Source organism: Sander lucioperca, chromosome 20 (genome assembly GCF_008315115.2).
Source record: "Sander lucioperca isolate FBNREF2018 chromosome 20, SLUC_FBN_1.2, whole genome shotgun sequence".
In the NCBI taxonomy this organism is placed as follows: domain Eukaryota; kingdom Metazoa; phylum Chordata; class Actinopteri; order Perciformes; family Percidae; genus Sander; species Sander lucioperca.
Window position 1 is genome coordinate 14,874,568 of NC_050192.1, and position 12,597 is coordinate 14,887,164.

At 39.2% G+C, this 12,597-nt stretch overlaps 1 protein-coding gene and 1 long non-coding RNA gene across 2 annotated transcripts in view; one reads left to right on the forward strand and one right to left on the reverse strand.

Annotated features, from left to right (window-relative positions):
- LOC116039850 lies at window positions 1-1,300 on the forward strand. Its single transcript, XR_004102526.2, has 2 exons — window positions 1-354; window positions 659-1,300. It is a non-coding gene; the product is annotated as an uncharacterized LOC116039850 (long non-coding RNA).
- Window positions 1,301-2,776: 1,476 nt separating this feature from the next.
- Window positions 2,777-12,597, reverse strand: part of LOC116039789 (protein phosphatase 1H-like) — a 29,241-nt gene continuing 19,420 nt past the window's right edge. The window contains exons 8-10 of the mRNA XM_031284836.2: window positions 11,998-12,105; window positions 7,898-8,049; window positions 2,777-7,330 (exon numbers count right to left, since the gene is read on the reverse strand). Of these exons, the coding sequence (XP_031140696.1) occupies window positions 7,183-7,330; window positions 7,898-8,049; window positions 11,998-12,105 (408 nt within the window). The 3' untranslated portion in view covers window positions 2,777-7,182. The remainder of the gene's footprint in view (window positions 7,331-7,897; window positions 8,050-11,997; window positions 12,106-12,597) is intronic.

A 12,597-nucleotide genomic window follows, 5' to 3' on the forward strand; every position in this document is an offset into this window, starting at 1 on the left:
AGACCTCTTCGTTTTCTGTAATCTCCGGTCGTGCCTACACCCGTCCTGACGTTCCCCGCGAATTTTTATCCACGCCGCTCCGCCAAATCCACTCATTTTCCACACGTACCTGACATGCGGCATTTGCGGAGAGAATGGGAAAAAGAAAATCGTCATTTGCTCATGATGTGGATTTGTACACGTTTTTTGTCTTTTGAACCGAGTGGGTTTGATAGCGGGACAACTTTCCTGCACGACGCAGACACAGACAACAATAGATTATAAAACAATCTGCTGCAGTTCAGCTGCAAGGTGAACGACTGGATGACGAAGTGGATTTTTTTTTGCATTTTTTCCACATCCAACAAAATCCCGGTAATATTAATTTGGAGTTTATTGTGACTTTTTTGTTAATCTACTTAATCTCCCGTGCTTCAATACGCGAACAACAGACTATAATAACCATTGTTTTTACACTTAAAAACATTTTTTTTTCTCAGTTTGTTAAAATTGGTAGCTATTGTGTTGTGTTTAAGGTTTTGATGTTTGGAGACTGTTGAGAGCCGAATTGTGCCGATCATAAATTGTGTTCTTCGTTCGGCTCATTCATGTTATGCGGACTTACATTTGAATGGCATTATTTTAAAAACAACATTAATACCACATCCTTTTTTTGTAGTGTGACAAAGCGACGCATGTCGGCTGCGTGCCGCTCAGAAAATCCACAGAGAGCCCCGCCGTCCTACCTGCCATATGCCATTTCCACCGAGGTCATCCGAGGAGAGCAGCGGGTGCAGGAAATATGGGAAAGGTACAGGAGGTGTTTTTTTTTTCTTCTTTTTCTTTCTTTGGGTGGGGTTTTTGTATCGCTTTATTGCGGCCACGTTTTGCGCGCACGCCATTTTTGCCGTGCGCTTTTACGCACAGCGACACTGACTGAACGGAGGAGTGAGGAAGACAAAAGAAAAGGCAAAGAGCACCGGGGGCCAAGCGCTGGTTGAGGTAGTAGTTTGTGCTGTTGGTCGGGTTGTCATATTACCCCTATGTGGAGATGACTGCGCAATCTACTGCCTTGCTGGCGCTGGTGACTTGCGTCAGAGGAGTCAAACGGATCCAACTGAATGACTGAGCTCACTGTGTAGTTGGTAAACAGAATACATTAAACCGAGATGATGGATATGCCTTCAAAATAATCACCTCTCCAGTGTTGTGCGTAAATTATCAGAAGGTGTGAACTGGGACAGATATGTTCGAATGAAACCCGTGTAAAGCTAAAATATCTGCTACTACATTTTAAAATAAAGTGATTTTAATGGTATGTATCACGTGCGTTTGTGTTTCTTTTCTCCAAGTCATAATTTATTATCCAACGAAAGTCAGGATGTGTATCCAGAAGTCAAAGGAACTGAATTGAGTTCTTTTTTCTTTTCTTTTCTTTCTTTTCTTTTGGAATTTAGAGACTTAACATGTAAATGCTATCCAATGCACTGGAATTCACCTTTGGGCTAGTATAAAATAATTGGTGGAGTTTAGGGACTGTACGAAATTTACTTATTTATTTTTTTAGGTATTTTATGCTGTTCATAAGTGATTGAAAGGTATACCCCTCAGGAGAGCTCACAGCTTTACTTTATTATGCATCTTAACAGAAAGCAGCAAACTGTCAAAAAAACGAAGTGTGTGCAATAAAATGACAGTGACAGCTCTTGGTTCAAAATAAAAACAATGGTGGGAATATTATGTAAAAAGGATGCATTCTTTTTTTATGTGTCATAATTTTGTCAATTGCTAATCCCATTGGGTTAGTTAGTTGATTAACATACACCATCTTAAGTGCCCTTTTAGGGCAAACTGAATTGTGCCAATCAATAGTGTTATATTACTATGATAATCTGGGTGGGTGTAGCAATTATACAAATTATATTATTTATAAAAATAATGTTCAGCCTCCCTCCTCACGCCAATCATTGTCCCTTAGGAGGCACATGGTTTTGGATACTCCTGAAATGTTAACAACCTTTTAGGTGGCCTTAGTAGTAAATATTTTTTTTTTTAAGATTTAAGTTGTACCAGTTAGTGCTAGTAATGGGGACATTCATCTGTTTCTCTTTGCATTTCTTCCATGATTATTGCAGATAAATACAGAAAATCAATTTGGGTTAATGGCTTTTACCCAGCTTAACATAATTTAGAATTGCATCTGTAGTATTGTGCACATTCAGTAGGTCCACATTATACTGTATACATCAACCCTCAGTATGTGTCTTGTAAAATGTTTCAGGTTTTAGTGAGCACTCTGTAGTTGCTCTAATGAATCCCTCTGCTGTCTGCTCACAAAGTGTAACTAGTCTTTTGGAGGCCCGTTGACCCTGTTTTAGTTTTCCCGCAGTGAGAACTGAGGGAATAGAAACAGCTACAATTTTGATTAGCTCTTCTGTCTCTCTCCCCCTCCCCCCTCCCCCCACTTGTTCCTCCTTTAGATTGATTTGGTCTGGTAAACTGATGTGGACTGCAAGTGAAAAGGGGTTCTTGCATATTGAGTTTACTTGACATTCATTTCGAACTTTTTCAACCCTCTGGGTTTAATGCTGTTATATTATTTCGATTTCCATTTTTTAGTATATGTAGCAGCGAAATAACAGTCAGGAAAGTGGCAGCATCAGCTTTCATGCTAAACAATCGGAGCAATGCTAGCTTGAATTGATCAAGAGATATTCTATGACATGAAAGGCATAATTGGATGTCTTATATGACATTGTCGGCCCCAGAGGGTTAATGACACAAACTACTTTACTTCTACTTTAACATTTATTTATTTTTTGTTTTCAGTTCTGGAAAAGAAACACTGAAGGTAAACATTGCGTTTTTCCCCTCCAAAGTCAGAGTTGCACAAGGAAACATTAAAAATATTTCTTTTTGACTTTATAAGTTATATTTTTGTTATACAAAATGTACATTTCACATTCACAAATGGAGAAGTTGAGGGTAGCACAATGGTCACTTAAAAATGGTTCCCCACTGGACTTCAATCTTCCTCTGCTACAGAAAAAAAACTCCCAGCTGCTCTTCTCATTTTCCCATTACGAACCTTATAGTCTAACGGTAGAAAAAACAACAGCATTGACTACTTTTACAATACAGCAACTTCAAAAAGGGAAACCTACAGTCGGACTGAAGGGACAAAGTAAACTTTCAAGAGCTTCCTCTCCCATGTATTTACAAATGTAGTGGAACTAATCAACCACCCTGGAGGACTCCCCACCTTAAGAAAATCACTTTTAACAGCTTGTCCACTTTAACTACGCATGATAATTGAACCTGAGTTGATGTGCAGCAGTTGGGTGGTACAGTAGGATGACAAAAATAAATCATATATTCATTCTTTGACATTCATATAAGAGAAAAAGGCTTAATGACGGGAATAAGGATGAACATTCAACACATATTCTGATGCCCCCCATTCAGAAGTTGTCTTAACATGTTTACAGTTCAAAACATTCACTCTATGTCGGATTAAGTCTGGATGTTTGAAACCGCTCTGTTGAACTGGGACGCATGCTAAGACAATGCTTAGGTTGCGGCAGACAGATTTGACTCAACAAAGAAAACTAGATATTTGTTAAATTACAATAAAAAAACTTGGTAACTGTCAAATAGCTTATATGATGGAATTACAGATGCACAGCAAATGATTATATTACAGTACAGACATTTTAAGTTAAATACTTTTTTCATGGAATGTACAGGAGGAAAAGTGCACTATATGAACTTCATGCAAATGTAAATGACTGCTGCTTGGAGGAATGTCAATAATTGTCAACTGCAAAAAAAATTCAAAGCTAAGATGATAAATAGCCCATGCTACACAATGGCACATATCATGTGACGTAAAACAAAAGTTGGACATTTCAGGAAATGTGCTTTGCCAGAAAATAAGGTAGTGTGTGTCTCAAAATCTAAAACTATTCTGTTAAAAATGACTTCCTCCTCCTGGCACTGCACAACTTCCAAATTAATTTCTTTGGGTTCAGTCAAAATTGCCTTATGAAATAAGGGACTTATTCTCACTTTACAGTCTGGCCTAAAGTAAACCAGCACAACTCCAAAACTCTACATGTCCACTATTGAGTAAAAGAAAAATCATAAAACTAAACTATCACTGTTTATTTTGTCATCAAGGACTTAAAATTGTTGCAGTTGGTTTTAATTGTATGCAGTCAATAATTTGTTTTCTCAGTCTGGAATCAAACTTTAAAAAAATGAGGACCTTTTTTTTATTGATTCTCTGAAGTCTTAAGTTTCTACTTCCCCAAGATTACGTCGTATCCCCTGCATCTCAACCTAGTGTGGCTGGCTGAGGATTGTAGCCTCTATGAATGCAGAATAATAATGTAGGGAAGAAAAAAAAAGCAGAACTCTATGATCGCTTTTCTCTCTCAAGTCCAAGTGCAAAAAAAATGTGGTTGTGTGTCTTAGCATTAGCATTTCATTCCCTTCCTTCACAATGAATCATACCCTTGTACTGTTCAGGATGCTAACAATTCTAAAGGAACAACAACCTCATAAATAATGCATGGTCTGTGCACATTCACAAACTAACTAACCACTTTGATACATTACAGAAATACAAATTCAATCAATATACAAAACAGCAGTGTAAACCATTGCACCGTTGCTCATATTCCCAGGCCTACAATATGCCACTGCATGCACTGACACAGTAAATTACTACATCCAAACTCAGTATTGTTACTCCCAAACTTGTCCCTCAAAAGACAAATGTATCTAAAGCTTATGAAACATGCAAAACAAGTTAAAGCAAAAGAAAACTTTCAGTTTCTTTCTGTGTCAAACTTTTGCTCTGATTGACTTTGATTGTATATCATGATTTTCTTTTTAAAATTAGAATTATACATTGAATTCAATCCTCCCTGCTACAGGGACTATTTGCATCTTCATCATTTCATATATCATAGCTTCTTGGTTAAATGATGTGGTTTAAAGTGCGAGCAGAAGTCATAATCTAATGTTTAGAAGTTGTCACTTCTTTTTTTGTTAAAACTGAGGCATTTAGCGAAGTGTGAAAGAGATTTCTTGAAAAACTAAATATCCACACAGTGTACAGCGTACAAAATATTGACTTAAAAAAAAGAATTGGTTGACATTTTGGGAAACAAGCATATTCCCTTTCTTGCTGAGAGTTAGTTAAGAACATTGATACCAGCCTCACTTTTTTTTTTTTTTTACACTAAATAAGAAGTTAGCTACAGCCTTAAATACAGGAAGCAGCGGGAAACGTTAGCCTGGCTCTGTGCAAAGGCGCCTACCAGCACCTGGAAAGCTCACATGCGAACATGTGTGGTGTATTTCCAGCAAACAACCCCTAGCTAGCTATTTCCCCCTGCTACCAGTCTTTAGATAAGCTAAGGGTCTCCTAACGCACAGAAATGAGAGTGGTATCGATGTTCTCATCATAAATAGGTATATTTCCCTAAATGTTGAAGCATGAACGTTTTGCGTTCGTGAAACATCCAGCCAAGTTAAAACATCATAACCATGAATGTTAATCACCAACTAGTCTAGATCCACGACGTTCCACTTCCGGGATTGCTCCATTGCCGACGGAAAGTCAGCCAGATTTTACTCATTTAGGCCGGATGTCCGTTGCGTTGGGCTTTCTTTGTGTTGGCATTTTAAACTCCGGTGGATTTATGAGGACTATGGTTAACTGCTCCTCAGATCTCTGCAGGGTAAATCCAGACAGCTAGCTAGACTATCTGTCCAATCTGAGTTTTCTGTTGCACGACTAAAACAACCTTTGAACGTACACATGTTCCACCAAAACAAGTTCCTTCCCAAGGCTATTTTGCAGAGGTGCCGTTGCTCCGTACGGCACTTAGCACCACTCAAGACAATTTTGATTGGTTTAAAGAAATACCAATTAACCAGAGCACATTTTTCTCCCATCCCGGGTATGCTGTATGGACTCGCCAGACCCTCCTTTGCAGCGCTGTGGAGGAAGGTCTGGCAATGCGAGACTAATTACCAACTAACTGCAACTAAACACAAAGTAATTGAATAAACAACAGATTGATTTTTAAATGTGAAGACTCCATATCAGATTAAATGACTTAATGACTTGTAACTGAACATCTTTTTCTATGCAGATGTTAAATAATGCCAATTTTCATATTAAACTTTGTTCATAATAAACCAGATCAAACGATGTACCCGCTGTTGATTCATACAGGCTGAAGAGCTTTCACTCTACAGTAAAACTGATTGCTCATTTGCCTTGCTACTGTGAGATGGTCAACTTCAGGTCCTTGTCTCTTTTCTTCATTCACATTCTTAAAAACATAACTGAATGCACGTGAAACAGTGAAACCCTCTCCCAAATTTCCATGTGACAAAAGATTTCCAGGGCTGTTACCAACTGAAAGCCTTCGAAATGACAACAAGATGCTCAGAATGGGAACAGCAACGTGGGATCGAGCCAAAATCTCATCGCTGCAATCAGTCTGTGATCTGAAAAGCATCTGGAAGCAGTTCTTCAGCAAGTGAATCCTTCAAAGCCACACTGTGGCGAAACAGAAAACGCAGGTGACCAGTCCGCTCGGTCCATGGTCACAAGACGAATTAGTTTTTTTTTGTTTTTTTTTATAAACAAGTTGACTGTACATTATAGGAGAAGAGGGGAGGACTAAAAGAGTGAAGAAGATGGGCCATGTACAGCACCGCAAGAGAGGTACGAAAGAGGTATTTTCTCCACTTTGTAAGAGCACTCATCTATTTCAGCTTTCACATCTCTGCAGAAGTTCAGTTTAAACAGGCCAAATTATTTCTGTCAATTTTGATTCATGACACAAACTAATCAAATAACAATGTGTCTACATTTTCATGTTTTTCAGACTTTTGAGGCTTTAAAAAATAAACGAACAAAGCAGAGCTGACTGTACTGTTCCCCCAAGCAGCCAACTTGGGTGACCGACAAATTCTGGACTCCTTTGGAGATACAAAACACCAACAACTCCAAATATCCAAACATAGTGGTATATCCTTGGTCTAAGGAAGAAAACAAATGTGCAAACGGCACTGATCATGAGGAAACTGAAGGGGGATTCTCAGTTCAAATCAATCCTGTTGGTTTAAGAGCCTACACGCCCTCCAGGTCCTTGAACTGCAACATCTCTGTGGGGCTCTTCAGGGCTGACGGTTGCCATACATCAGCGGTATGATAAAGGCCGAGATGTCATCTCCGGATCCCAGACGCTCATTGGTGATCCTCCAGCCTCTGTCCCTCAGCACGCCACGTGCTCGCATCACCAGGTCTTGTGCTGCCATTGTATACCTGGACAAACAACACAAAAGCCTGTAATCCACAGTATGTAGGGCCCTTCCACTGAATTGTCTTAACAGTTTTTTTTAGGCCACCTGACAATTTTTGGGGTAAATTAAGTGTTTTGTCATTATACTGTCCCACTGTATTATTCTCCATTTTTTCAAAATACCATCTTTAGACTAGATATTGGACCTCGTCTGCACTGGTGAGACTTTCTATTTTTGACTTTATTTGCAGATTTATTATATTAAAAATTGTGAAAATGATAAGGAACTGGTACGTGGCCAAGGGAGTAATTTATCCTTGAAAGGGAAACATTGCCTGCTAAATAAAACAGTTTAAGATTAAGGTATAATTATACAGTCAAAAATACTTTTTATTGGGGAACTTTTTCTTTTTCCTTTACAGCATAGACTGTAAAAATAATGGACGTATCAGCAGTGATGTCCCCCATTGGTTTGTGTACTACCATTTTGGTTTTGAAGCCTTGAGTTTGGCAAAAGCAACCCTGTAATTAAAAAGAAAGAAAGACAGAAAAAAAAAAATTCAGAAAGACAAAGGAACCAAGCAGCCGACCTGTGTAAGTCATCGGGGTCACAGTTGGCCAGGAATGTGGTGACGGCTTCGGCTACTTCCTGGTTGGAGAGAACGTCCCAGAGACCGTCGGTTCCCATTACCAGAACATCATCAGCCCCATGCTCATACTGCTGCAGGTTATATACCTTAACCTGAATGCCAAAACACAAAACATGAAGGGTTTCATTAAAAAGTACCAACAAAATTACTTTGGTACATGTTATGGCTTAATTTACTTCCTTAGTGCAGCAAGAGAGGACTCGCACACAGAGAACAAAAACGATATTAAGAGTCTGGATTTTAAATGTTTCTATTTGATACATTACAGGGCTTCCCATCCTCAGGGAAAAAGCTAACATTTGTATGTATGTATGTATGTATGTATGTATGTATATATATATATATATATATATATATATATATATATATATATATATATATATATATACACACACATATATATATATATATATATATATATATTTATATATACACACACACACACACACACACACACACATACATATCAGTATGTGTATGAAAGTGTGTCAATGCCATGGATTTGTATTGCTCTGGTGTGTTTGTAATGACTTGACCTGCTGGCGATTGGCTTCATGTGTGTTCAGTCAAGCCCTAGATGATTGACGAGGTGCACCTGTAGAGTAAGCCACATATAAGGTGACTCATCACGCATGCCTCATCTTTCACTGAGGAAAGTCCAACATGCACTGAAACATCGCCCTTTTGCACAGTTTTTCATTGTCTGTACAGCGCTGTAATGTGTCAAACATACACATTTAAAATCCAGACTCTAGTCTGAATCTCTTTTTTTTTTTTCTTCTCTGTGTGCGAGTCCTCCCTTGCTGCATTATACTTTCCCCCTGACTACTGCGCCTAAGAAGAAGACAAACAAAGGCTGAGCCCTTGTGAACCACATTAATTTACTTCCTTGCCAACAACTGGTCTGGTCGCATCACACATTGGTGGTTATCAGATCAGAAACCAAAACGATGACATCAGAACTCAGAATTATAAAGTTATACCAAAGTGAAAAGTTTCTTTTAAGTGGCTGTCAAGATCAAGTACACTCAACTGAAGTAGCTCAAGTTTCTTAAGGGTGAGAGTCCTGTTTGTGAGAGAGAGAGAACGAGACACAGAGTGCTGAGAGGAGTTCAGTCTTCAATGTGAACCTGGTATGAACCCGGGTGTTAATGAATTAAAGATCAAGCAGAGAGCTCTGGGAGGGGAAATGTAAAACTCTGTAAGACAAACTACATCAGGAGATGAAAGAGCTTTGAAACCAGCGCCAGTCAGATAGGTGAGCTTGAGTTCTCCTGCAGCAGAGGACCTCGTTCAGACAGAGGTGCAGATATGACAGGGGTAGACGCAGTGTAACTGACTGATCCTTTTATATAGGACATAATTATTCATGAGACAAAACAAGGTCAGGAATGGGGCTGAGAAGAACTAGGATGAATAGAGGAAAGAAACACCTGCAACATCTGATCAGGGTTAATGGGTTTAAGAAGATGGATGCTGACATGTAACACAGACCAAACGCAGATAAATCCTAACAGGAAACCCAGGCCAACCACAGACCCAAGCTAATATCTACTGTGTTTCTTTATGTGCTTTTGACAGAGAAAGGACAAGTTCATTATGTTCTGCCAAAGGTACAGGAACTTTAAACCTGCTGCCAAAATCTATAACTGTTTACTGGATGGTGGTCTTCTTCACTGCCTTTGTTGACACACGTGTTTCTTGGCGTGTTACGACCACCTGTAGATAATTGGCTTAGTGTGAACCCATTGGCAGGACTGTATTGAGTCACCCGCGTGCACATGCGTACTTGTGCATGTGCACGAGACAAACAACATGGGGACCTACTCATAAAACAACTGCTAAGTACTAGTGTTACTAGTCACCAAAAATGACTGTTGATGTTTTTTTGAGTGTGTTGTTAATAGTTTTTTTTGTTATTAAAAGGAAGAAGAATGGTGTTGGGGAAATATTAGAAATGCTCCTTTTCATGTCAACTAGCTGGATGGGCGTGTCAGTGTTTGATTGACAGCAGCTGGCAGGCTGCCAGAGTGCCGGTGTTACACCCAAGCGAATGATAGCATAGGGCCAATCCCAATACACCCTTTGCCCCTACCACTTAGCCCTACTACTCCGTTTCACACGTTTACATGTAGCGGTAGTGATTTCAGTTCTTGCTGGGATAGAGGGGTAGGGTGAAACCGTCCAAACAGAGGTTTTTCATAGGCACACTCAAAAGCGAGTGTTTTGAGAAATCCTTCAGAAATATCGGCAAGATGGCATAAACAAAAAAAAAAGGAACCCACAAGTCTATTTATCTTTGTTAATAAAGATTTAAAAGTTATGATAACCATCATATTATGTTGTTTTAATGTATTATAGATGTTTTCGGAGGCATAAGAGCCGCTGGCACAGGCAGCTGTCAGTCATGCCATGCTGTTAATGTTAAAGTTTTTAATACATTTTCAGGTGAGAAAGGAACCATTTAGATTCCCAATATGTGGTCAGATTTTTTATAATAACGCCTTTAATTTAAAAATTTGCTGTGACTTTTTCGGAGATGATAGCTGCAAGTCAGACTGGCCGGCGGCCATCTCTGAGGATACTGCTGCCGAGAATCCGGCAACATACTTGTTGCGTCTGTTTACGTAAATTAAAACCACTACCCTTTGTAACTTTGTTCCAAGGGGCAAGTCAAAAAGTGAGGGGCAGCTTTTTCTCTGCTGCAGCTGCTGATTTATTCTCACAACTGAATGTGACTTTTGTTTTTACTCTGTAATGGATGCAACTTGAAATGCAAAGTATGGTACTTGTTATTAAAAGTCAAGTAAAAGATACCCCCCAAAAAAGTACATAAAGACTTGGTATAGTGACGAGAGTAAATGTAATTCATTACTTCCAGCCCTGGTCAGTGGTATATAAAAGTAAGGACCACGACAGAGTCCAACTGGACCCAAAGTGACATTTGCAGGTAGATTAACATGCTGTTTAATTTGCTGCAGCTGGCTATCATTAGCTAATCAGCCTGCAAGCTGACGTCAGCGGTGTGCTTTAGTTTGGTGGCCCGTTTAACAAGTGCAAGAAAGTGAGATGTGTTCATGTTTGTAAGTTAGATAAACAGGAGGCTTTAGCAGCAAAGATAATATGGGTTGTTGTTATGTGGCTCCTGTGTTGTGTACATAGACTGTATATTAATGGACAGAGCATGTGTGACGTCACCCATTGGTTTGTGGAGATCTTCTATCCGTCGTCGAGTTTGCCGTTAAGGGCGCAGCCATCCTGGTTGCAGATGTGGCGATTTTAGACGAGAGGGAGGAGTGAGGGAGGAGCTGCTTACACTCTATGTTACGTTACACACTTTCATTGGCAATCACATCATAGCCACGCCCTAAAATACCCCCTGCTTTATCGCCAATTTTAAAATCAACAAGACCATAATTCAAAAAATTAACATCAGTCTGTGTTGCAAAAGACTTAAAACGAGCGATTGAGACCATAAACTCATTATGAAAATGTTTACTGATAAATCAAGTGAGAAGTGGGTCACTTTCTCATAGACTTAAATATGATATAATATATATAATAATATATAATAACTTAGATAAACCGACCTCCTTTTGCAACCGCACGTGTCGCCCCCAGCTGGAATTCAGATAGAATGCAGGTTTAAGGCACTTCCGCATTTGCAGCACTTCCCCGAACCGGATGCGTTGTCCATTAATATTAAGTCTATGGTTGTGTAGCAGGCTGCTGGTTGGGTCAGTGTAACAGTCCGCTCTGCCTATGATAGAACGCTAACGGTACTGCTTAATGCAAGATTTGATTGGCTGTATTAAATAATAAGGTCTCCATCTACGTAGACACATGCAATGCAAAACTGGGGGATGCCATCATGAAACCCAAAATACATAATATACATTTCTCCGTTTTGGTTTCTGAACACAGGATGTGTGATTTACAGAGCAGATATGAATGCTGTAGCAGACACACAAAAAATTGAGTTGGACTTTAAGCTTATTTGGGTCAGCATGACTTTGACTATTTGCAGTGTTGGCTCTTACCTCAGGGCAACAGGAAAGGAACGGTTTGATGTAGATGTTGGAGTCGTGAACTTTAAGGTCATGGTCACCAAGCCCACGGGTCACCCCGATGGTGGCCAACACTCGTGCCTGTAAAACAAAGACTGGTTCAGTTTAGGTTTCTTATGCATTTTCATTTTTTACACAGCATTTTTGCCAGAAATTCTGAGGTTTGTCAGTTAGCCATTATTACCTGTAGACAGTCGGGCAGTAACCGAGATTGCAGTGTTTCACCCTGATGAATTTACAAGATATGCGGGCGGTGGTGGAGCTGGTAATTGCTCACAGTACAGTGTGTTGCAAAATAGCTTTTTATTTTGGTGTATATATGTAAATATGTGCATTAAACAAACACATATCACAATATGTGAAACTGTTCAGAGGTCTGTAGAGTGTTGAAATTTATTTTTCTATTCCTTTCCATTCCATTAATTATCAAAATCTTTTTTAATATTTTTCTCTTTTATCCCTGGGTAAAAACTTGTTTTGTACATTCTTTGAATTCAACAGCTTTTCATCAGACAACACTGGTGCTATGTGGTCGTCAGATGCTTTTGTCCGTTATGTCTCTCTTTGCATCAA